This window comes from Paramacrobiotus metropolitanus, unplaced genomic scaffold (genome assembly GCF_019649055.1).
Source record: "Paramacrobiotus metropolitanus isolate TYO unplaced genomic scaffold, Prichtersi_v1.0 Parri_scaffold0000038, whole genome shotgun sequence".
In the NCBI taxonomy this organism is placed as follows: domain Eukaryota; kingdom Metazoa; phylum Tardigrada; class Eutardigrada; order Parachela; family Macrobiotidae; genus Paramacrobiotus; species Paramacrobiotus metropolitanus.
The window spans coordinates 872,895-898,216 of NW_026570258.1; the positions used below are offsets into that span (position 1 = coordinate 872,895).

Consider the following 25,322-nt stretch of genomic DNA (forward strand, 5'->3'; position numbering starts at 1 on the left):
AATTCCAGATTCTTATCTGCAGTTTTCAATCTTGCTCACCTTTGGTTGACGTGTAATCTTGGAAGTAAAAAACAACCCAGTAACAAGACAGAAATCTGCTGTGTCGGTGTTTACGTGTGATTCTGGAAACTGGTAGAATAAAAGCCTTTAAAAGCGCTATTCCATGTTGTGATATTAAGTTTTAAGTACAGTACTCTGTAGAAATATGTAAAATACTACGGCAGAACAACACGACTGCACTCATTGCACACCTTTACAGAGTAAAATAGAAAGAAAGTTAGAAACAGAGCAAAAGAAAGTTACAAAGTGTAGCATCTCAAGCGCCCTCGCACATATCGTCGTTTAAGGAATACTCAGTCTGGTTGAAATTAACATTGCCTTGTCCGAACGGCACTGCTTCTGCACAGTCAATAGGCACGTACATTTCCTCTTTCGTGATGACTGGATTGCTCCAGGCACCGATGAAAGAATATATTTCGGATCTTTCCACCGTACGCAGCAAAGCGGAATTGGTACTCCACCAGCGACGGAACCAGGCAAAATTACAGTTGCAGTGCAGACGAGATAAATAGTCACGGAAATGTTGATCAAAAGTCGCGGGAACTTTTGTCTCGTTGACATATTGATGTAGCTGTTCCAACGTGAGGACACTCAGAAACGGTAGATCCATAAAAGTGCCTGCTTCCAAAGTGCGGATGGTGGAGTTGAAAAATGCGATCATTCGCAATTTCTTCGAAGCCTTGAAATCACTCTTCTTAATGTCCAGATCGAAGCATCTAAATGTATTGTAGTGCACAAGATTGATTAGACCCAGGTTGCGGAGTTGACCGGTTGTCCGCGGATCTTGGGATACAAGAACATCAACAATAACAATCTGATTTCGTATGGGCGACACATCGGAACCGTTAACCGGTATTCCACCCTTAATGGTTAATCGGACCGGTCGTAACGGTAGTCTGGCGATGGCCGCAGCCTGTTTTCTTACGTCAGCGCGCGCTGCGTCCGCATCGCACTGGTGCACGACCGGACTCACTTCCCCCATGTAGCGCTCTTCAGATACACTTATCTGATAGGCAGTATAACCGGTGCAATCGCGCTCGAAGGCGTAAAACGGATTGCATATACTAATCTGACGCACGGAACATTCTTCCGGGCTTAGCGGTCCTGCTTGAAAATTCGGGAAGTCATCTGGGTTGGTGGCTGTCGCAACTGCAACCTTCACATGTGCTTATACATTCAAAGGTGCTCATACTGAAAAATTAGCATACGATTCTGTTACTGACGAATCACAAAATTTCCTAGTTAGCGGAGTTTCTATCTTGAGCGAAATTATCGGAACGGTTTCCGCTTGGAAGCGGTTGCGCCTCGCAGTCAATTACCCTTATGGTCTTACCTATTTTCGGATCGGAATGAACATCGTGCCAGCTAAGTAAAATACAAAATACAGCGAAACGCCCCGGTAAGTCCATCTGATGCTTGCTTTACAGACAGTTTATAAATTAATCTATGCATCCAAACGACCACATCTACGTACTCGTATAGCAAGGTTTTTAACTTGATAACATGCAGTAGACCAAGTTTTCTAGGAGTGCAGATGCTCTTACAAACAGCGTGTAAGCATTTCAGGCTAGGTATCATAACTGTCTATTATACGGGCGTGCTTTTCCGTCTCAGACAAGCAATTAAACATACGTTTTTCTCTAGGCTGAAATGCCCCTGGACTGTCACTTAAACCATCTTTTCTTATTATTTTCACCGTGGTTCTTACTCGCTCTATTCAACGCATTTTAACACCGTTACACGTACAGATATGCAGTTTTCGGAGAGCTGTCAAACCGGCTCGTAATGCGAATTTAAGAATCTATTTTTACTTCCGTTTCCGCTCTGACTGTGTCCGCAAATCCGCGAATTCGGCTTTTTTCTGAAATAGTTTTATCATAGCTGTAGTATCGCTGATGATGTGGCTGGCCCTGAGGGCAAACAGGTTCAAATCCCCGCTATTGTTTGTCCTATTCACACGTTTGGTCTTTTCATATGCCAGAATCTAATATATATCTCAAGGTGCTGCCATATGCTGCGTTCAACTAACCTTAAAGTTTTCCAAAACATATTGCTGGATATCTTTGCTGAATTTTCTTCTAACACGCTGTATGCCATTTGCCTTCTATACGTATTCCAGTTGTATTTGTACGAGCAGCACATTCGAAATAATCGCTTATGTTAGCAGAAATGGTGCTTCATGCATAATTACTGGCCTACATTTTCGTGAATTAGGTCGCTTTTTACTGTTTTTACTTACAAAAAGAGTACCAAAATTTTGTTACTTTCCAAAAGCTGAAAATACAGAAAATAATTTGATAAATGCACTTTGTACATTATAAAAGCTCTCTTTATAAAAAAAAACAATATGCCGGCTTCGTGTCAAATTAACGATCTTGAAGCTTAGATGCACTTTTGTGCCAAATTAGAAGATGCTCGGTCCATAATCAAATTTTTGGTGAGCCTACGTACGCTTTTTGGAAATTTCTTACACAGCTTTAACTTCTCAGCCGGATATGCCGCGCACAAGCGGTTTTCAGGCGAATCAGGACAAATTGTTGCTAAACACACAACAAAGGCACTGTGAAAAAGTGTTTGGGATTTAGGAGTGCGGGAAAGTGGAGCTTTTCTTGCATGTACGGTGTATCCGAATTTGGTAGCATGTATCGGGTCACTTTCCTCAGCGCTGCCAAGCCTATTCTAGTTTTCCGAGAAATCTTCAGTAGCCCAGCATTCTGGTCAGTACGTGTCTTTGTATTTAATTTTTTGTCCACATACTGATTGATGCGGAAGAAAGAGGATAGAAGAAGCGATAAAATACCGCCAAGTGCTCAAGTGGCAATCTGGATGGAGAGTTTTGATCTTTTGGAAAACGTTTAAATTTCATTTGCTGCTACTGTTTATACTTGTAAATTATGATTGTATCCTAATATGTACACTGTGTACAGAATCGGTTAATTGGGTTTGCGTTGACTCAGAATTGTAGTCCATTGTGCAATTCCCTTGTCTCACTGTCCAGTACATAATAATCAATTATTCAGTACATTATAACTGCCAAAAAACATTTGTAAAATTAAAAGTAATTCATACATCAGCAGCCCATACCGGTATTTTCCTCGTCGAATTCCAGATGTTGATTGTGTCCGCGTGTCCGTCTCCATGTTGACTGTACACGGCACAGAGCGTCAGTACTGTGTCTTTTGTATGCTTTCGATAATGTTCAACACATTATTTTCATTTGTACTGCTTTATCTAAAATGAAATCACCGATTAAATCTTAGCGCGTGAGCAAGTGATCTCCGAATATCGCAAAGCGGCAGACGGTCTTGCGCAGTTACATGCAGGTGCGAATGAAACACCAACTGGCGTGCATGTACACCGACTGGCGTTGATTGGGCAACCCTTAACATCTAAAGTTACACATTTATTAGCGCTGAAAATGGAGACTTTTATGCGAATATGCTTTTTTGTAATCTGTGGATTTTTAAAATTAAACGACGCGACAGAATCCGAAGAAGTCTGCAGTAGCATTAAACGCGGATGTGACGATCTGGAAAATGCGTTAAATATCTCCCATCACTGGCCCTACACTCCCAACTTTCTGGATGAAATACGGGAAAACGACCTCCTTTGCAGGTAAAATGCGTAGCAGAATATAAAAGTATGGTTTAATCTGCAACTGCTCAATTAACTGTACGCCCATAAGAGCGCATCCGGACCACTGAGAGTATGACATTTCGCTGTACTCAGATTCGACACAGGACTTTCTCCGCCAGCTGATTTCGTCGCGGGACAACGGATTATGGGACATTTCGGCTGGGGACATTCTGCTCTGAAAAACTTTACTTTTGCGACAATTTGCCATACGACGGCTTCGCGGCCAATTCACCGCAAACGAAATCGATACGTTTATACTTCTTTACACTGGTTTTTCAGGTTTTCTTCTTAGATATCCACGTTTTTCTTGGCATTTCTTAGGTTTCATTTTTTATCTTATGCCTTCATATGTTTTCTTATAACATTTTTTTATTACTAAGTTCTCTTAGGTCTTCTTAGCTTTTTCCTATTTTTTCTTAGGTTTTCTTACTTCTTCTCATTTTTCTCGTTTTCTCAGGCTTTTTTTAAAGTTTTCCTAAGTTTACTTAGGTTTATTTCGTTTTCTTGACTGTTCTTGTTAGCCTAATAGCTATTTAATTGGTAGACGTAACAGCTCTTCGTCGACATGGTCTCACGACGAAGTGTCTCGGGGTCGAAACGATTTTGAGACGCAATATAAGGTTTGAGACGCGGTGTAATGTCCTACCGACAAAATATTCCGCGACGAGATGTCGCGCGACGGGATGACCTTGTACGAAATGTCAGGGACCAGATGTCCGGCGGTTCGTTGTCCTCGGCGAAATGTCGCAGTGCCCATGAGACCGGGTGTAGTAATCGCGCGCTCGTTACTGCACCGATAGAACTGTACTGTACTATTGTACGTCAAGATTTTCAATAACAAGGTATTACTTTCAGCCATGCCAATACAACCTTGAACTGCATTCGCCAACTGCGTTCCCGGTGTCCGGTATACGTCCGGGAAAAGCTGCACTCTACAGCATACGGCTTCTACAGAGAGGCTGCCAAAGAATCTTTGATCAAGCTTTGCACTGTCACAAGTGCCATACGGATACGGAATGCTAAAATGCACTGTAACAATCAAATGCAGACCAGCAATTTTGTAGTGCAACAGGTACTAGGACCGTTGACCTTTGAAACCATCGTCAGCACTGCCATAACAGAGTCGACGGCCGTTGCTGCTGTTTGCCGGTAGGAACGAGCAGATGATGCTGGTTGATGATATTACAACAGAAATCACTGTGGGAGAATTGGCCATGTTTAACTCTTGTTCGTACTTTAGAGTGAATCGAGACTACCTGACGGCAGTGGACACTGACGCTCGTGTGGCAGCGAACCTGCTGTCGCACTGTGGATCGGAAGCATTAAACGTAATAAAAGCCGGCGTGGCGAAGGTGTTGCTGATCACTCCGTGTCCCGCTGATCCGTGATCTAAAGATCGCAGTGATCGAAGAAAATGCGTTTCTTGTCTTAAAAACGATCATCATTTAACGCTGTGTATTAAGTTTCAACTGTGTAAAGCCAACTAACCGAGTTCGTTAACGGAAATGGCCCAATACAGTACTAGTACATGGTACCAGTTCCGTACATCCACTGAAACGTTCCATTTCGCGCGCCGCAAAGCAATTTTTGTATTCGCTTTATGTCATTCTACAGCCAAAGTGTCTTTGTGTTTTGACGTGGAAGCCGTTTGCGCGTAAAACATTCAAATGTTCGTAACTGGAAATCACTGTTGTTAGACTATTTCCTGTATACTTTTATCGCCAGGTTTATATGTCTATGTCACTAATATACATATACAAGAAACAGCTGCGGCTTCGCCTCCGCGTTTCTTGTGATCCACTCAGTTAGCGATTCTGCTCACTGGACAGTAGTGGTAGCTCGGTAACTTACTCACTCAGTTAGCGATTCTGCTCACTGGACAGTAGTGGTAGCTCGGTAACTTACTCACTCAGTTAGCGCTTCTGCTCATTGGATAGTGGTAGCTCGGTAACTTACTCACTCAGTTAGCGATCCTGCTCACTGGACAGTAGTGGTGGCTCGGTAACTTACTCCCGAGCAGAACCTCTCACTGTCCATTCTGCTCACTGGACAGTGGTAGCTCGCTCACTCACAAATACAAATGCGGCTCTTTGCAATTTTAGCAATTGCTTAGAAGGATGGTCCTGCCAAAATCGAACAGCCTGATGTCCGTATGGTCAATACCTACCATTATATTACGAGTACAAATTTGCCGACAACAAAAATCGAAAAATTAACTTGTGGTTACGTACTTAATTTTGTGGTTGGTGTTGTACGAAAATAAGTTTAATTTATTCCGTTTAATTTGCGTATTTAATAATTTTTGTTGCATATTGTATCCAGGCAAAATTTTTCTAAGTTCCAAGGTCACCTTGAAACTGTGTTGGATCGTTTGCGGCATCGTGCCGGCACGATTCTGATCGAGCGTATTCAAAAACAAAAGTCATGTGACGCAGTTCTGGACCACGGCCGATCTAACTGTGGTATCAGATTTTTTAAAAAGTTCTTGGTTAGAGAGATCTCTAGACTGTGGGGAGGCCGCGCGTAATATTGATCTTCTTCCTAATATAGTAAACAATTAGTATTTTACAGTTATTATGTGAATTAGTGGGGCATGCAATAATTGCAAAAAGCCCTAGGCGACAAACTCACATGCACAGTCGCCACTTGTACGTGAAGTATGAAAACGTGTCTTGGCATGAATTTAAGCTTAATTTAACGCTGACTTATTAGCAAAAGTTGGCAACACTAACTTTTAAGAAATTTACAACAATCGGTCAAATTTAAATAAATTTTAACATGAAACGCCGCTTCATGATATTATCCTGCCCTCATTTACATAATTGTATAACTGCATGAAAGTGCGAAATTAAAGAGGCGTTGTGTAATAAAACATACCGTCTTCGCGTGCATAATGACCTTAACCGAGTCGAGATATGGTTTTGTACAGCTATGATACACCGTTATATACGCGACACATCATGAAGCGACACTTCGTGTTAAACTTACTGCTTAACTAAATTAACTTTTGACTGTGTTAAATTAACTTCTACAGACTACAGCTTTAATTTCGCGTCTATTTTTTAATTTTTACTACCCGGTAGTAATACTTATATCCGCAATGTATTAGCGTTTCAATTTATGCTGATTGATGAGCAACATGTCTGGCCCTCGGGGATAACTGGCAAAGTTGTGCTTGTCAGTCAGACATTGTGACTCATTTTACCCTTGAAAATTTTCACCGACTAGTAACCTGGTAAACTGGAAATGCGAAAAGCGTTCTTGAAAATTTTCGGCTTAACTTATTGCAGCAAGTAAGGGATCTTTTCAGAACTGCTGTTGGTCACGAAATAAGAATTTTAAAACCGATGAGCTGTTGATCTCTACTGTTATCATATCAAACGCAGCAAAAATTTAATCAAGACAAACAAAAAAACCAATATAAAAACAAATACTGGTACTTAAACTACAATTAAAAAGTAAATGGCGGTAGCACATTAAACTCTGCCGAAGAAACTTGGTTGTGTCCGTGTGTAAAGGATGTTCACTCACTGAACCACCATTAGCATCAGACAGACATAGGAAGCCGTGTTGCTTTTATGATTATTGCAACGCGAAACAAAGCAAGACCCGCAAGCCACAGTGCATGTGCCAGGAAGTAACTTGTAACTCATGTCACTTTTTACATAAGACGCTCCAGCAGAAACACGAAAGTGGGTGCAGGTGCAGCATTGCAGCCACATACTACCTCGCATTATAAGAAAACGGCAAACAGTTGCGGTGCTAATTTCTTAAGAGTAATTCAGTACGTGTTCGGCAGCCGGCCACAACAGTCCAAGCAAAGTCCTTGCTTTTGATAAAATGAAGGCGTTTATGGGAGCATATATCCTTTTGGTGTCATCCGTGTTACGATCAAGCGACGCAGCGGAATCCGAAAAAGTATGCGGTGGCATGAAAACTAAATGTGACGATCTGGAAAAGACTTTAAATCTCACCCACCAGTGGCCCTACACAGCCAGCTCGCTAGATGAAAAACGGGATAATGACGTGTTGTGCAGGTAACGTATTCTAACTAAACGCAAATTTTTTTTGAAAAACGGTAAAGGGAAAATTTAGAACGTAACGTACGAGATTAATAATAAAATTTTGATATAATTATAAAACAATAACTTTTGTTCTTTATTTTATTATTATTAATGTTGTATCGAAATTTGGCACGGACAAGCTAAATGCATGTAACGCGTAAATACTAAATAGCGTGGCATGGCGCTACGTAGTATGGATTCGGCGAAACCCGTGAATTTGTATGTCTCGCTGTAATGTGTTAGAAATTAAGGGACAAACTTGTATCCCTAATCTGGTATCACTTTCAGCCATTATAGCACAACCTTCAACTGCATACGCCAACTGCGCTCCCAGTGTCCAGTGTACGTTAATAAGCACTTGGCTGTGGACCCTGTATACTATAACGAGGCCGCCAAAATGTCTTTGATCAAGCTGTGCACTGTCACAAGTGCCGTACGGATATGGAATGCCAAAACGTACTGTAATAAACAAATGGAGAGCAGCGAATTTATAACGCAACAAGTATTGGGACCGTTGGCCTTCGACATCATCGCCCGCGCTGCCACAACGGAACCGAAGGCCGTTGCCGCTGTTTGCCAGTAAGTCGGAAGAATGATCCAGTTTGAAGATATACAGTAATTGTGATCAACTACAGATACTTTTGGAAACTGGACACGCTTACTCCTTTTTTGTAACACAGATTTAACCGCGACTATCTGAAGAAAGTGAACACCGACACTGCTGTGGCTGCGGACCTGAAGTCGCACTGTGGACAGGACGCAGTGGACGTGATCAATGCCGGTGCACAGAAGGAATGGCAGGGCATGCGGTGCCGCTGATCCTCGAGCTGAAGATCAAAGCCATCTTGGGAAAGATGTTTCTAGTTTCTGCAGCGCCGCTGATCGGTATTAGGCATTTCTAGAGCGGCTGTGTTTTAGTGTTTGATACCGTAACAGTGGTAACAATCCTGTATTCAACTGACTGAACCGATTTCGTTAAAACAATAGGGTTTGTGGGTTCATTACTTAATCGTACGGTAGGGAAATTTTTCTGTTGATCAGTTGTGGTATTCTATATACAAAGCTAACTGAGCCGTTTTTTCGGCCAACATCTCCTCCTACACCGTTCGACACTAATTTTAACACGATAGCTCAAAAAATCCCTAAAAGCATGTAGTTTGCGGCAACGCCTTTCATTTTTCTATCTTTTCGTCCTATGATTTACAAAACGCGTTCGAAACGAATTTCGCTGATTGGCTTATCTTTGGAAAGCAAAAGAGGATTGGTGTAAAAGCGGAAATTTCGAACGAAAACCGCTGACTAACGACTAATGCCTTACAACATTAAGTATTAACATAGGCCAGGAACATAGGAACACTGATTTGCAAAATATCGTTGAAATAGAAATGCGGAAAAGCGTAACTTAAAATATTACTTAGTACTAAACTATACTATTAAGTACACTGGTGACAGTACTGCACACTTTATTACAGTAACTGTTGTATCTGTAATGTGGCTCCATATCACATGTTGACACGTAGTTTTGCATTAAAGCAATAGGATATAACATCAGAAATTACATGCACTTGCTGAACGTAAATAGCCAAATGATCTGTAAAATGTTTATAGATCTGTATTCCTTGATCGAAAACTAAAGTTCAAAATTAACAGTGAAAATCTAGTAAGCAAATGTAACCGGAGGATTGGTTACATAAACCACATTTTTCGATACGCTGACTATGGTGCTCGTATGCGATTGTTCGATTCGCTAGTCCTCTCTCTCATCGATTACTGTTGCTTCATCTCGCATCCGTCACTAAAGCAGTCGGTTAATGCCATCGAACGTTGTCAAAGGCGGTTTACTTAAACTTTGCGACTCGGCAACAATGTCTTGAAGTACAAAGAACGTCTAAAAGAACTAAAGCGGGACGATTTAAAAACACGCCGTTTAAAAAAAGCTCTACTTTTTATGTACAAATTGGTGTTCCGCGTTGTTCCGATGGGTGATCTGATCGTCACACGCTTCGGTTTTCGGTGTCTGTGCTTGAGTCTGTTGCAGGAAACACCAGAACATCTGAACGTCTTATGCAACATCCGTGTCCCATCCAACCAGCCCCGACAACGATTTGTGGAACAACGGTGACCACCGCCCACGACTCGTATCTCAACAACCTCGTGTCCGTTTGGAATGAGCTTCCTTTGCTACCCACTACCTACGTCACGCTGAAGACCTTTACAGAAGCGCTGAAAACAGTGAAACTGGATGATCTGCCTTCCGCCAAAACCTTCCTAAAAAGTGCTTAAATTTCCTTTTACTTGTTTTTGTCTTTTTACTACAAAGTTATTATGTGCAATGTATATGTTCTTGTCTACATACTTTTTACGGTTGCGGCTAAGTTTACAACGTCACAAAAAGGCGATTACGTGCGTAAGTGTCCTTGCTTTCCTTTTTCCCACGATTTTATTTTGAAAATTTCCGGAAATTTTTGAAAACTTTAAATGTACAGTACGTGGGTTTTGGTTTTATGCATCGACCCCAGCGCGATCGCCTCCCTCCCTTTTTGTTTTTCCACAGTTATATTCACTTACCGCAACCGAAACGATAGAAACCACTTCATTTCTTTCTTTTCTTGGGCTGTTATCTGTTAACAAGAGTCTTGCTCTCTTTGTTGCATACTGACCTTCATGTTCCGATGTTCTCATGTTATCAGTTAACGATGTTTCTATGTTGTGACTACTTTATGTTGTTCTTGTTAGAAATTATATTACCAATATAATATACACTCATAATGTGTCATCTACTTGTGAACTATGATCATTGTCTTACTAGCTGATCTGTGAGTGTACGGTGCACCCAGGTCACCAATCCCCTTGTTTATCAGATGTTTAGGTGCAGTAACTTACTAATATCGTGAATGTACCTAGTGCTATATAAGAAACCTGCTTGTATAACGTTGATGAACAGAACATAACAGAACAACACCAGTGTGTGCGACGCTTCCGGTTTCTGTTCCCGGGACTATAATAATCTCCTAATATAAATTCTAACAGTTCTGAACAATTTTGTCATGTTTACTATAAACTGTGTTACTGTCTAAAGCCTAGAGGGGGCACCTGCTCCGTGCAAGGACAATAAACTCCATTATTATTATTATTATTATACGAAACTAAAAGGAAATTCTACGGCGGACACTGCAGCATTTACTCGTTTTTCAGGCGGGACTTTCGGCATTCTGTCGTTTATAATATGAAATAAAGTCCATCCGGCAATAAGAAACCTTATTACGTTTTGCGGTTTTTTGTCCAACATCTCCTCCTACACCGTTCGACACTGATTTTTACACGAGAGCTCAAAATATCCCTAAAAGCATGTATCTGTAGTTTGCGTCAACGGCTTTCGTTTTTCAATCTTTTCATCCTCCGATTTACGAAACGGCTCCAAAACGAATTTCGCTGATTGGTCGATCATTAGAAAGTAACAGAGGATTGGCGGAAATGCGTAACTTTCGAAACTAAACCGCTGACATATCGCACATGTGCATATGGATATTGTTAAGTCAAAGGGCATACACGTTTAGCAAGCACACACACATACATACTCTGTTTGTCCACTGGGATGGTTCATTTTACGGGAATGCAAATTTTTAATGCAGATGATGAAAATAACTATTATTTTGAAACTCTTTTCATCCTCCAATTTACACAACACGATCGAAAAGAATTTCACTGTTTGGCTTATCGTTAGAAATCAAAAGAAGATCGACGAAAATGCGAAACGTTACAATTATTATTATTTATATACAGAGCTAACTTCGCCGTTTTTCTTCATTTTTCTCCTACTCCTTCGGCGCTGATTTTCTCACGATAGCTTAAGGAACGCTTAAATCGTGTTATCTGTCTTTACGACTTTGGTTTTTCGATCTTCTCGACATTCGAATTACAAAGCATGACCAAAACGAATTTCGCTGATTGGCTTAACATATGGTAACTAATAGCTGATTGGCGTAAATTTATAATTTTTCGAACGAAACTGCTAACTCGTAGCATAATATTAGTGCATTTGCGTTTCTTACTTGTATGTGTACAAATCACGCATACATCTATACAAGTAGGCAAAAGTAGGCCGGGCCAGCCAATGGTAATTGCGAAAACGGCTTAGTTGTATGTATGTATGCGTGATTTGTACACATACAAGTTGCAGCGCTAAAGCACTATTATGTGAGCGACATGTTATTTAATTGGCGGAAAGTAGGAAAGGATAACTGTACTTTACGGGGAAGGTACGTATTATTAAAATGAAAGAACATTTACTCGTAGCATTTACGTGGCACACGATACAGTACTCTAGCTGTACAGTGCATTGTCTGCTACGGCAATTTTTAATGATTAACCACAAGGAATACAGGTTTCGAACAAAAAATCCGCACAACAGCAAATCTACCAATCCTGAAAACATGATAAACGAGACTAGCGAAAGTCTAAAAGACAAAACCCCCACATGTCGCACAAACTAGGTCACTGGTTAACGGTCGAAACGCAAAGCGTTGAATTAATAACCCCAGATCACATCGTGCGCAACAAGCAGAAAATCCATCTCCAAACTTCCACGTCCCATTCGCCAGTCCACAGAGCTCGGAAATTCACCGTTCAGGAGGTTCATGAAGATGACCAAAGGCAGCTGAATGAAATGAGAGAAGCAGAAATGAAAATGCCAGGTTCCACCAGGGTTCCAGAGTCCAGATCCACGGTTCCCAATCTCACCAGACCCGGAAAAAGCCCGCACGGAACGCCAAAGCACTGCACTAGCTAGGTCACTGGTTAATGGTCGAAACGCAGAGCGTTGAATTACTAACCCCAGATCACATCGAGCACAGCGCCCAGAAATCCCCCGCAGTCTGCCTCCGTGGCCGGCTAAATCTTCCCCGCGGCTCAAACTCCAGCCTCCGCAGGGCTGCATAGAAAAGACAGGGAAAGGGTGCGACATCAGATCAACAGTCATGAGTAAGAGCAGTAATGAGTATCAAAGGAATGGAGAAATGCGCTGGAAGACAGCAAATGAGGCGCTCCAGTAACGACGGGTTCGTGGTGAATGAATGCGCGAGATGGTTCGTCCCTGCCAATCTGGTTTGAACCAGAAATGGCAGGGCTTCTTATTTGGTCGAAAAAGATTACCAAAAATTACTTGGATCGCAAGAAAAAACCAGAACTCTAGACAATTCTGTCTAGAGAAAAAATGATGCGGTTTAAAAAGAAGGGAATACGATGAGCACAATAAATGTCCCTGTAATGTGCAAATTTTCGACTGCAAGATATAATTTCCTATGGTATTTTTGCCGGTGAGACAGAAGGGAAGGGATTTTCGCCGGTCAGATAGAAGTACAGGGATTTTCGCCGGTCAGATAGAAGTACTGTACTGTTACCCTGCACTTGCCGAAATTTTGTACAGTATGAGCCGTACGATACTGTAGCTGTGTCGCCTGTGTGAGAGCTAAAGCCTCTTGCGTTCAGTCAGCAGACAGCCGCATGCACGCAGTTGCAGGCCCAGTATGTGAACCGTGAATGGCGACTGAACGCGCTCGTACAAGGTACGTCTAATTGAACCACTGAAACTTTCGGCAAGTGCAGGGTAACAGTACAGTACAGTGATATTCACCGGTCAGATAGAAGTACAGGGATTTTCGGCGGTCAGAAAGAAGTACAGGGATTTTCACCGGAAAGAACAGAGGTGTAAAAATTTTCGCCGGTCATACGAAAAAAGTGAATTTTTTTGGTCAGACAGAGGAGGAGGGATTTGGCCGATATGTTATTAATAATTGTTTTGGCTGATATGTGTAATTGACTCAACCTTTGGAGACGACGATTTACACGAAACAAAATTTACACTTTCAACCGTCTACCGAAATAACTAACTGACATAGCTGAATTCTATAGCATTGAGTACTTAATGACGACAGTGACAAATTCAAAACAAACCGCATTTCCGATCCAGATAAATTCCGTTTCCTGATTCTTTACAAAACTACCACATTACTTTCTTCAATTCTAAAAATTCTCAACTGAGGCCGGAGGCCGAGGTTGAGCTGGTATGTACAATACGTACAGCAGTTGACTGTGATTACTAAATTAGTGTACAATGTCGCTGTACTGTATACCTAGCAACCGATGTACAAGTGCTTATTGTCATTACTCAATTATTGATTAGTTATTAGTCGTACTAGCCGCGAGTTGGTTAATAAAATAATAATTATATTAACCGCTAAGTACGCTACATCAGTCTTGTATGCGGGGGAAAAAGGCACACATTGGTAGAAGAATTCTTTTACTTTGTATTTTAACGGAAGTAACGAAGCAAATGAATCAGACAACCGACAGCTACAGAATGCACTAAAAGCACGATATTTTACTGTCGAAACCATCGCAGTTTGAAATTGTACAGTAGACGTTTAAGAATACTGACTGCCGCTGTGTGCACCTGTTGGCCGACTGTCAAAGCATTTCGTCCAGTGAATGACGAAATTCCGAACGGAAGGCAGCGCGTAATAGTATTCCGCAAAAAGAACACGAAATCAAACTTTAAAAAAATGAGCAAGAATTAATTTTTATGGAATTGACTGTAGGGAACAAGAGCATCGTGTAATGATTCGTGTAATATTACAATTCAAGGTGTGTCGTCTAGTAGCATTAGCATATTGTAGTGGATGTGCGCAGTGTCGGAGGATAAAGGTGGTAAGAGGTGCAGTATCGGAAATTAAAGGTGGTAAAAGGTGCGATATCGGCGGGTAAAGGTGGCAAGAGGTGCAGTACCGGAGGGTAAGGTGGCAAGAGGTGCAGTATCAAAAAGTAAAGGTGGTAACAGGTGCGGTATCGACGGGAAGACGTGCGGTAGTGGCGGGTAAACGCCGTTAAAGGTTGCTTAGCAGTCGCGTATGATGTTTAAAACGCGGGCCTTCACCAAGCTATACCATAGTTTTCCCCGACGTGTGCCTACCCTCGCAAAATAGCTGTTATACATAATTGCTATAACTAGTAAAAAGCGTTATAACTGATTCGCCTAATTATTAGGAAGACCTCTTTTGCTTTCAATTTTCGTCCCAAAAATTCTTACACACATTTGGTGGAGAATTTATCAAAAGTTTTCTAAGTTTTGAATTCACCGTCTTGAAGTATTAAAATTTGCGATAAGTCAACCCGATTCTACGAGCGTGATGAACGTAAATTGCACATGCAGTTGTGCACGCGTTACTCCACAGGATGTGATGTGTTTAGTGCACGTAAGTATCCCTAATGCGGTATCCCTTTTTAGCCATGCTAACGTCATCTACAACTGCATACGTGAACTGCGCACCCAGTGCCCGGTGTCGTCAGAGAACGCTTAAATGTAAACCCGTATATTATTACGAGACCGCCCAATTATCCGTGATCAAGCTCTGTACCGTCGCAGGCCCGGTATGGGTATTGAACGCCAGAGCGTACTGTCATACCGACACGACAGTTTCCTAAAGGGTTTGGTACTTGGACCGGTGAAATTATTTTCTCATCCTCTTCAGAGTTCAGGGCGACAACGGAACCGAAGGGCGTTGCCGTTTTCTGCCAGTAAGCACGACAGAATAGCACCAGGTGTGGAAATTTGGATAATAGGAAACTGTTTTTGGATAATTAGCCATTTTTGATTTCGGTTTGCATTTTAGACTGAATCGTTACTATCTGGCGAGAGTGCACTCTGATATTGAATTGGCTGCGGAACTGACATCGCGCTGTGTACAGGAGGCATTTAATGTACAGTAACTGTTTTAAACGCGGGAGCGGAAATGACATTGCAAGTCATGCGATGCCCTGCTGCTTCAATTTATAAAAGTTTCTTTTTCTGTTGCAACGGAGTTGGTGGTATTGAGCAGATTTTTGGAATGCTCAATAACAGTTTCGGCGTTGGTGATTGTAATCAACCTTGATTGCGTTGTTGAATGTTGACTGGCCTTTCAGCTGAAAGGACAACTGTTTGAACCAAAGTTACCGAACCGACCGACTTCCTTAAGAACAGGCTTCTGTGCTCTATCCGCACTGCAGTGGTTCTCAGCTGTGACTGTTTACTAAAGAGTTTAGTGCGTTATCGAAAAACGCGCACATTCCTGTATGAGTATACAAATTAATATGGTTATGGAATATCGTATACCTCTACCTTTGTATTATACCTGAATTCATTTCACAGCAGTTACGATGGCGGTGAAGCCGGTTAAAGTAGCATAATTACAAGCACGTCAGGAGTACACAGTAGTAATTTGTGATGTTTATACAGTAAATAATAACCGCGAAAACGACTCTGAATCAAATCGAGGTTTCATTTCTTGTGTTTAAAAAACAATTTCAATGTAATTGCAATTGATTTAAAAAATTTTCATAAAACTCCAGAAGTTTAAGATTAGGTCAGAACAATTTTCATGGTTATAAGAATACTTTCAGGCAGCAGAGTTTTCTGGAAGTCGATTATTGACGTGAATGTTGGCACGTAAACCGCTTTATAAATGTTGTAGATACAGAATAATCTTTTCGCTAAAAACACGCATCCATGAAGTGTTAAAAAAATGAATAGTGGTTGAAATTAGCGAGCGCTGCGGCAATAAAAGGCATCGCTACATGTGTGTTACACAGTACTGTACTCGTCAATAGATTTTTACAAACTGGTTTCGTAATCAGGTTGCTATTAACCGTGTTGCGATGACTATTAAACCGTCACATATCACCGATGCCTATCATCGCAAGTGCTATAAAAATGGCAAGCGGTCTGAATCAGACCTATTCTTGTGTGATAACCGTTCGCTGTTTAGCTCTGCATCTCTGCCCAATTCGCCCTTTTGAACCGATAGGTCCTGATCACCTGGTCACCTCTCTACTTCGTATCAAAAGACACAGGAGAGCGCAGAGTTGGTCAGACTGGTCAAAATGCATATGGTCTAAGTTGCCACATGAATGGGACAGTCCACTTTCCTTGCTTTTACTACCTTTTCTGTATGTGATGGTGCTGATTATATGACATTGTGATTTCGTTTCCCAGGGATCTGGTAAAAGGAAGGCCAGAGATGCATTTTCATATCACGCGGTAGCGGTTGTGATGTGACGGTCGTTCTGTGATATGTAACTTTTAAAGATCGCCGCAACACGGTTATTATTTCGCTCACGTTCTACAGAGAAAGTTTGCAGGTGAATCCAACGGGGATAACGCAAATCGAGCAGGTCATAAATGCCTAGCGGTTTGAATGCAACAGTGCTAATCACTCTGTAAATCATTAAAGTAGTACTACTGCATCCTAGTATCCTATCACCGCCAAACAGAGGTGATTCAACGACTATTAAACCACAACCAGTTTCTGGCTATCGTTGAAAATTTCTATGGATTTGTGGAGCGGTTACATAACGTACTGATACGTAACTCCTTAACTAACGCACGTAACTTCGTTAACTGCGTATCTACGCGCATACCACATTGTCGCTAAATTTTAAATTTTTATTGCACCGCGTTTCGCACTTCAATAACCTGCGGGCATAATACGAGTGGCAATACAGCAATAATAAACCAGCAAATGTTTCTGATAAGAATGCATTCTTGGCATGTGCAGAAATTAAGTCAGTTAAAGACCTTTTTAGTTCGTTTCAAAAAATGGTAAGAAACATATTCTTTGCGGCACAATTTTGCGATCAATTAGGCACAAGTACGAGTATACACATTTCAAAGTTCCAATATCTAAACGTATTTTTGGTCAATCAGTGCTTTCTTTGTTGTTCTTGTAGCTGTTGCAGATTATATAAACAGTGTTACGAACAAAAATTTTTTATAACCGGTGAAAATATTTTTTTAAAAACTTTCTCCAAAATGACAAAGTAGCTAATTAAATGTAGTACTTAATCTACTTAAAACGAAAAAATCAAATGCCATTGCCGAACATGATTGTGCGCGTTCCATGCATGCTACCATTTTGAATCCAATTCACGTAGCGCTTGAAACACCGAGTACAGCAGTTACGTACTATTGAAAATCTGCACCGGAAAGCAGATTATAGCGGCTGCCATAAGCCAGATTCGACGGCACCCACAAGGTGGGTCGCCAGCATTCAGGGTGGACGCGGAAATAGGCGTGACGATTGTACAGCTTCTTAATCATGCATCCATCCTGTGCATATAATTCCGGCCGCACGACGAGCGCTGCCCGTGTCAGATACCGACTGTCCCGCGCCGCTTCTCATATAATTATAATGTGTAATTGTTAAATTTCTAACTGTAAACAGTCCGCCGCGCAGCCATCATGACCTTTTTCGCTTCCACCTGCCGCATAGTCCTCAGTAGGGCACTGGTCAGTGCGCATGCCCTGATTCTTGCTGTCGGTTGGGTGGATTTTTTCGTCAACGGTACCGCGGATTATCCTCATGCCTGTACGCGGTATAAGTATAACCCCGTATTATTTGTCGTTACCAGGACATTCTCCGAGATGACCACGACCATCGCCTTTGCCTATCTGCTGGTGTCGCTGCATCTTTATGGGAAGCAACGCTCACCAGTAACTAGTAACATAATATTATTAAACTAACTGGCATTCCATCGAGCATGCACCTTTTACGATGACGTCAAGGTAGAGAACACGCACAGTGAGACGCAGTGGCAACCCCTGCGGGTTCTGTGTTTTTCGAAACTTTCAAATTAGTACAATCCCTTCGTACTATGGCTCAAAAATGCGGAAAAAAATTTGAAATTTGGAAAGTGAAAGTTGGTAAGCAAAAAGCTGCTATACAAACGAAAAATTTACGATTAACGTAATTCTTGTTTACCATAGAGGTCTATGAGGCAGTCTGCCTTAGCCCTCTACGCAAACAAAGATCACTTGTTTTGATCAAATCTGAATTGTTCGACCGTTTTCATTGATTGATTAAATTTTAATTGTTTCGTTTTGGTTGACTGATCAGGTTATGGTCGCTTCGTTTGATCAAGAACCAAGGATTTTCGTTTAGCATGGAGGTCTCTGGACTGGCAAACCACCTCATAGACCTCTATGCTAACGAAAATCATAAAGTTTTCGTTTCCTTGACAATGTTTCACTTGTCAGTTTTAGTTTACAAACTTAGATTTTTTTTCTGCATTTTTTGAGCCATAGTACGAACGGATTGTACTAATTTGAAAGTTTTGAAAAACACAGAAGCCGCTGGGGTTGCCCACTGCGTTGCACACCGCGTGTCACATAGCGTGACGTCACGCCAGTCGATGGAATACCTTAAGGTTTAGTAATATTATGCTAGTAAGTATCTGTTCTCGTATATAATGTCTTTGGGCGATTATCGCCGATTAAGCATCCCTGGATTTTGCGAATTCGTAGCAACTGAAAATGGAACCGGTAAGCTATTACCAGCTATTTATTTTACTTATGCTTGATGCATTTGCTTTCTAGCAAAAGCTGCATTAGTCACCAGTTAAACTTCTACTGACTGCCTACTGACTGCCAAACCGGGTTTCCGGAATCATGTTCGGATGTTAGTTTCAAAAGCCTGCCATTTCTACATAATGCGCGGCATACAATACACAATAAATTATAATTACCTACGATTAGAACTGGCTGCCGGCTGGTTAATGCTGACTCACGTTTACATTTTCTGTGCTCGCATTGATTCGGGTAAAAATGTGCTGTAACCACAAGGCTGACTAGCAGTAAAAAGTAATGATTCGGCTCCATGTTCTGTAATTTTGCATGTGCGTTACAGGGCCACAGGCGTACTCACTTTTCTGTCACTCTTTCTGATGATTCCACAATTCTAGGTACTTATAAAAATGGCAGCGCTATGCCGATTTATGAGCCAACAGTTTATAACAGACCAAATAAATTTAAACGAAATAGCGTTTTCAGGAACTGCACTAGTATAGGTAAGCTTCTTACCGCCTGTTATAACCACTAACGGGTCACTTCCAGGGTAGTGGCTCGAGGCAATTTTCAGAAAGATAATCCGGTCTGTTTTATTAGTAAGCAGTTTGAGTCATTAACGCAATCTGATTGTCTGATTTTCGTCCGGCCAGCTCTTTGCTACCATACTGTACTCGCATATCAGTGTGCAAGCGTACACTACACTTGTATCTACACTTGTATCTAAATGTCTTCAGTCAGACGATTTATTTGAAGCCACGCGCAAAACGTCGGTGCATTGCGAAAACTGCCGCACGACGAGCGCTGCCAGATTCAGATACCGACTGTCCCGCGCCGCTTCTCACATATAATTTCTAATTGTTTTATTTCTTACTGTACGCAGTCGGCCGCGCAGCCGTCATGACCTTTTTCGCTTCCGCCCGTCGCATAGTTCTCAGTGGGGCATTGGTCAGTGCGCATGCCTTTATTCTCGGTATCGATTGGGTGGATTTTTTCGTCAACGGTACCGCGGACTATTCGCATGCCTGTACGCGGTATAGGTATAACCCCGTATTGCTTGTCGTTACCACGACCTTCTCTGAGATGACCACGACAATCGCCTTTGCTCATCTGCTGGTGTCGCTGTACGTTTATGGGAAGCAACGCTCACTGTATCGGATCTTACGCCGGGATCTCGGTAATAGCGACTTCCCGTCCACCGTTTCCCGCGCTCACGGCGGGCTAACGCTTTTGCTGGCACTTGGTCCGACCGGCGTCCTGTTGGCCGTCCTGCTGCCGCTGGCCATCCGGCCGGTGGTGGTCAGTATGTTCAGTAACACCACGGTGCGGTACGCTTACGTCACGGTACCCACGGTGGTAGTGGAAGTGTGGTATGCGGTGATGTTGACCATAAACTGCGCTATCGTCACTGTCAGCTTTACCGCCATAACGACCATCGTCTGCAGCTTCAAGCGGGCCGCCCAAGGAATCCTCGACGGGCTGAACACTCTGTCCCTGCGTGTTTCACGCTTGTCGGCCGTGGAATTATTACCACAGGCTAGCCAATACGAAAGGCAGCTGGAAATATTAGGTGGGTAAAGACTGGGGAATTCCTTTTGCTTACCATAATTCGGTTTTTTGTGTGCGACCTTGTAATGGCAAAGTTAAAAGATTAATTAATTTATTTAAAAACTTATCTTCGGATAATATAAGAAACTGATAAATTATTTTTTGAATTTGATATACTGGTATAAATAAATAAGTTTTAAATATGATGACAAGTAAATAAAAGGGTACTGTCGATAAAATTATTAGGTAAAACAATTACGGTAAATAATAAAGGAAATGGTTGTAGGCGTCCCCTTTTACCCCCGTTAACTGTAGGCACCCCTTTTCACACCCACTTAGACTACAGGCACTCGTTTTCGTATACGTAATAATTCCTGCTCCTCGTCGAATGCGAATGCTGTAGGCACCCCAGCAGTATGAAAGAGATACGTTCCAAATGTTTGTAGTCGGACATCTGAAAGCTTGGGAGATACGTCAGGTAGACATTTTTATGTGAATGCCTGATTCTTAGTCATGTTATACTCAAAAAAATTTTTAGAACCAAAAAACTAAATCCGTTCAGTCCTTTGGGGGAAATAAAATTAAATATAGATGCCTATAGTGCGCGGAAAAAACGGGGGTGAGAAATATCTAACAGAATAGGGGTGCCTATAGCAAACGGGGGTGAAAGGGTACCTGTAGCCTGTAGGTATCTGTAGTTCGCTGTGATTCGAGTTACAGTCTGTACATTACTGTATAAAACATTTCCACAACGCATACAAATATTCCCAACTGCAACTCTCACGTTAGGCGGCATCCATGATGGCATGGAGACATCAGTCGGATTACCGTTGCTTCGGTAATTACCGTTGCTTCGGTAATGCAAAGAGTGGTAACCGCAGCCAAGTCACACTGTCACACCCATTTTTATGCTTTCCGTATGATCACCGTGGAACGCGTCACGATGTTTTCTGTAAGATCAGTTCAATCTGCCGACGCACTACCGAACGACAAGCAAATTAATACCACTACACTAATGCAATGATCTACTCGTATATAGCGTACTCATATTACGCTGTAATGTGTCAAAAAATCTTAATTTCACTGTTTGATAATTTTTCAAAAATTGGCTGTTAAGATGTTTCCGGCCCGCATTATAGCATAGTTTAGATTACATCTAGAAAACCTTAACAAGCTCGTTCAGAAAGCGAAAGCACTGATTTTCTCGGAACTTAACATTTGTAAAGCCGGTTGTACCCATCCGTCCGTCGGTATACAACTTATTGACCGGAAATAGCACTGCTGCCACAATGCTATGTCACACTTCAAGAGCAATTTGCAATGAATCAATGTGTATTCTCATTAATCTGAGAAAGTGCAATTGCAGGTTCTCGGTCTAGTCGCGCTGGCAGCCCTGTTTTTTTGGGATAGGAGAGAGGGATTCGCAGGAGGCGCTTGTCCGGGATTGTCCGGAAACCGGATAGCGATTCTGTTCAACAGCACGGCAACCATGGATTTGTAACAGTGTTATAAATCCATGGTTGCCGTGCTGTTGGACAGAATCACAATTGTAATGCATAAATAATGTCATTATTTATGCATTACAATTGTAAATCTTTCCCTGCCCACGCATCTTTCCCTTCGCATTTTATAAGGAAACACTGGAGCACTCTCATCATCACTTTTTGAAATTAATCACAGATTTGCTGCAGTAGAATTATTTTTTGATTTGTTTGCGTTGACCTAACTGTATCCAGCAGCTTGCCTTTTTCGTCGGCAGAAACAGTTCCAGTCTTGCAGATGAATTTAAATTTAAATAACGTGCCGTTGTAAGACAAATTAGCAAAGGTGTTTTATTGGATTTTGTAACTGCTGGTGATGTATCCTGTGTGACATAGATGTACAGAGTATTGTATCGCCTGCCCCTACGTACAGATACTTACTGAACAAAAGTGCAGCTGCGTTGGCTACTTGGAAAAATTGATCTACGGACTTTTACTGTCGAATACAAAATTGACTGACAAATTGTAGGGCAGCTCTTTGCACCACAGATGAACATATACAGTAGGTACTACGAGTAGGAATGTAGGAACAATACAACAGAAGCTAAATATGTATATGGGAGGATGTGCATTCATTTATTTACCTATAAATAATGAGCATACACTTCTTCACTTTTTTCTTGCTTTATATCACTATTGGAGTCGAAAAGGTTACTTCGATGCAGATTTCCTTAATTACATAAGAACATATAATATTACTAACTGGCGCCTGGCGGTACGTGGTGCAGCATAATGTTAAAGAAATGTTTTAAGTTATAGGGCTGTAGTACTTTGAATTGTCGCAGTACGTATTTTGATCACTACAACTTATAAATGCAGTTTTCGCATATACATGCAAACGATAAGTTTCACTTATTTTTATATCTGGGGCCCCACACAAATCCTTTTCTCAGACGATTTTAAATTATTTCAAGAGTTTGTGAGACAAAGTCGAAGAATGACCCTTATAACTTACTGGACGTTCCGAATACGAGTAAACACAAAGCAAAACGCAAAACAAAGCAAGAGTTATCGGAACGGGTACAGGTTTGCGTTTTCATAATTATACCGTACCTGGTATGTACTACGTACTGTATTAACTGTCTGTAGGCAACTTGGCACCATCTTCCATGTGTCGCGCTACATGTAGATATAATTGGTGGTCTCACGACTTCCATTTTTTTTATGCTTCGAATTTCGAAGCTCAGAATTCATACTTAAGTTTTCACAATGATAATAGAAAGATGTCGTCTTGGTAAACTTTGTTTCATAGGCGGCGTGTCTCGCCTATGAAACACTCGCCTTACTTTGTCTCGGCGTGGAAACGGCCTTGAAACGAAATGTCCCGCCGGCGCGATGTCCCGCCAACTAAATTTCTTCGAGCAGCCTCCAGGTATAGTATACAGTATAGGTAGATTCATGGAATCCGTACAGTGTGTTACCGTTGTCGTGTGAACATTTAATGGGCAACAGCCAATCCACATATCGGTATGCTTCAGCAGGTTTACACTAATTAAAATGATTAAATTTTAAACATTGAAAAAACACCCATAATCATTATTGTCATTCAAAATCTTATGATGTGCACTCAAGGTACCCAAAACAGCTGCTGCGTTTCCTCTTACTACAGCCAAACTTAATCGCTGTCTTAAAAAGGCCGTGGATCTAGGCTCTCCTGTAGCGTCGCGGATCTTCCGGCCAACAAAACGAATCAGTTCCGCAAACGATGTTCCAAAGTTCCGAACGTCTCGACCGCCAGAGCGTAGAAAAATAGCCCAAGCCCTCGACGAATGCGTACTTCCGCCGCTTGAAATTTTCCGCCAGTTGTGCGACACTCCCGGCTTTCAGGGAGCTAGCATGCACATGCGACACGGCCACAGTATCCCAACAAGTTGCATCCCATACCACGGCCTTTCCTTCGCGCACAGGAATCAAAGTCATCCCATCCGGCCGCTTGCCGTCCTTGTCAGACAATCCAGCCGGTTCGCTTTGGCAGGATAGCCGGCGAGCTCCAAGCCGCGTTTCGTCTCATTGTTCAGCTCAACATGTCGCGACCATCTGCCTTTGCTGCTAGGACAAGACAAACCGTGGTGGCCGTTTGTTTCCACTCGGCTTCCACAGTTTACGCAGTCGTGTTCCTCCACAACGGGCAGCCCAAATCGAAGAGCAACACCAACTCTGACTTCTTCATCTCGCAAGAATGTATGTAGAGCAGGTGCTGGAAGGGCATTTAACCAGGCGCCGGAGTCACGTTGGAGAGCAGCCAGCAGCACTGCCTTGTCCGTTTCATTTACAGCAGCCGCTTTCAGGGATGACACGACACAGTCTATCGAAGGTCGATCCCAGGCCCACTGAAATTTCCTGCTTTCATCGGATGGTGGTTTGCAATCTGACCATTTGGACAATTCTTCTACAACGGAATCCAGTAACGCCACCGTCGCAGGCTGGTAGATTTCGGAAACCAGCGAAACCACCGAAAACGCCGACGCCAGAAAGGCGGGAAAAACTAGCGCTTTGGTGGTTCGCAGTCCAAGTCCACCGTCCCTCACAGGCAAGGTCATCTGGCTCCACTGGAGATCTGTAGCACGGATATTCAGAATAGACTGCATCCCGACACGTACACATTCATCCGTGACGTCAGTGAGCGCCATGTGCTCGTAGCACCTAGATGTACGGAAACCATAGAGTAACTTTGGGATTAGCAGACAGTGTTTGAGGAGATAAAGGCTGAAATGTGCGGGTATCTCTTTAAGGCGGCCGAGAAACTCTTTCAGCTGCGCAGTTTTGCTCTGCAGAAATGTCACGCACGCTGCTGATGTTAGTGGTGATCCCAACAAAACAAAGTCATCTTCCCCGGTGACACGCATTTTGGGCCAAACATTAAGTACTGACTGGACAGCGTGCTGGCGATCCGCAGAAAAACGTCCCACACCGTAGACTTCACACTTGTCCAGATTCAACTCTAATAACTCTTCAACTCTTGTCGTGTGAATGTACTCACCATCAGTATAGTTCCATGATTAGCCAGTGCTGTGCAATTAGTCCATTGAATTACCGGTATCCGGTGTATCGTATGCAATACAGCGATAGAATGCACCACCGCGTAATTTCGGATAGCCG

The 25,322-nt window shown here is 42.2% G+C and overlaps 5 protein-coding genes across 5 annotated transcripts; 3 read left to right on the top strand and 2 right to left on the bottom strand.

Moving 5' to 3' along the window:
• Positions 1 to 87: 87 nt before the first annotated feature.
• On the bottom strand, positions 88 to 1,633 carry LOC129590029 (uncharacterized). The gene is made up of 2 exons (XM_055485003.1): positions 1,394 to 1,633; positions 88 to 1,209 (listed from the first exon to the last, which is right to left on the bottom strand). Exons 1-2 carry the CDS (start codon positions 1,467 to 1,469, stop codon positions 317 to 319), a joined length of 969 nt encoding a protein of 322 aa, XP_055340978.1. The 5' UTR covers positions 1,470 to 1,633; the 3' UTR covers positions 88 to 316.
• A 1,743-nt stretch (positions 1,634 to 3,376) lies between these two features.
• Positions 3,377 to 5,436, top strand: LOC129590028 (uncharacterized). The gene is made up of 3 exons (XM_055485002.1): positions 3,377 to 3,675; positions 4,552 to 4,845; positions 4,937 to 5,436. Exons 1-3 carry the CDS (start codon positions 3,479 to 3,481, stop codon positions 5,082 to 5,084), a joined length of 639 nt encoding a protein of 212 aa, XP_055340977.1. The 5' UTR covers positions 3,377 to 3,478; the 3' UTR covers positions 5,085 to 5,436.
• A 1,966-nt stretch (positions 5,437 to 7,402) lies between these two features.
• Positions 7,403 to 8,818, top strand: LOC129590050 (uncharacterized). Its single transcript, XM_055485025.1, has 3 exons — positions 7,403 to 7,733; positions 8,049 to 8,339; positions 8,441 to 8,818. Exons 1-3 carry the CDS (start codon positions 7,537 to 7,539, stop codon positions 8,577 to 8,579), a joined length of 627 nt encoding a protein of 208 aa, XP_055341000.1. The 5' UTR covers positions 7,403 to 7,536; the 3' UTR covers positions 8,580 to 8,818.
• Positions 8,819 to 19,672: 10,854 nt separating this feature from the next.
• On the top strand, positions 19,673 to 22,641 carry LOC129590026 (uncharacterized). Its single transcript, XM_055485000.1, has 2 exons — positions 19,673 to 20,704; positions 22,049 to 22,641. Exons 1-2 carry the CDS (start codon positions 20,035 to 20,037, stop codon positions 22,090 to 22,092), a joined length of 714 nt encoding a protein of 237 aa, XP_055340975.1. The 5' UTR covers positions 19,673 to 20,034; the 3' UTR covers positions 22,093 to 22,641.
• Positions 22,642 to 24,001: 1,360 nt separating this feature from the next.
• On the bottom strand, positions 24,002 to 25,277 carry LOC129590049 (uncharacterized). Its single transcript, XM_055485023.1, has 2 exons — positions 25,204 to 25,277; positions 24,002 to 24,866 (listed from the first exon to the last, which is right to left on the bottom strand). Exon 2 carries the CDS (start codon positions 24,851 to 24,853, stop codon positions 24,140 to 24,142), a length of 714 nt encoding a protein of 237 aa, XP_055340998.1. The 5' UTR covers positions 24,854 to 24,866; positions 25,204 to 25,277; the 3' UTR covers positions 24,002 to 24,139.
• Positions 25,278 to 25,322: the final 45 nt, after the last annotated feature.

Coding starts and splice junctions, on each gene's coding strand:
- LOC129590029 (XM_055485003.1), bottom strand. CDS start 1,469: ATGGACTTACCGGGGCGTTTCGCTGTATTTTGTATTTTACTTAGCTGG. Junction 1,210..1,393: donor TCATTCCGATCCGAAAATAG/GTAAGACCATAA, acceptor TGAAGGTTGCAG/TTGCGACAGCCACCAACCCA.
- LOC129590028 (XM_055485002.1), top strand. CDS start 3,479: ATGGAGACTTTTATGCGAATATGCTTTTTTGTAATCTGTGGATTTTTA. Junction 3,676..4,551: donor GAAAACGACCTCCTTTGCAG/GTAAAATGCGTA, acceptor TATTACTTTCAG/CCATGCCAATACAACCTTGA. Junction 4,846..4,936: donor GCCGTTGCTGCTGTTTGCCG/GTAGGAACGAGC, acceptor TTCGTACTTTAG/AGTGAATCGAGACTACCTGA.
- LOC129590050 (XM_055485025.1), top strand. CDS start 7,537: ATGAAGGCGTTTATGGGAGCATATATCCTTTTGGTGTCATCCGTGTTA. Junction 7,734..8,048: donor GATAATGACGTGTTGTGCAG/GTAACGTATTCT, acceptor TATCACTTTCAG/CCATTATAGCACAACCTTCA. Junction 8,340..8,440: donor GCCGTTGCCGCTGTTTGCCA/GTAAGTCGGAAG, acceptor TTTGTAACACAG/ATTTAACCGCGACTATCTGA.
- LOC129590026 (XM_055485000.1), top strand. CDS start 20,035: ATGACCTTTTTCGCTTCCGCCCGTCGCATAGTTCTCAGTGGGGCATTG. Junction 20,705..22,048: donor AAGGCAGCTGGAAATATTAG/GTGGGTAAAGAC, acceptor GTGCAATTGCAG/GTTCTCGGTCTAGTCGCGCT.
- LOC129590049 (XM_055485023.1), bottom strand. CDS start 24,853: ATGGCGCTCACTGACGTCACGGATGAATGTGTACGTGTCGGGATGCAG.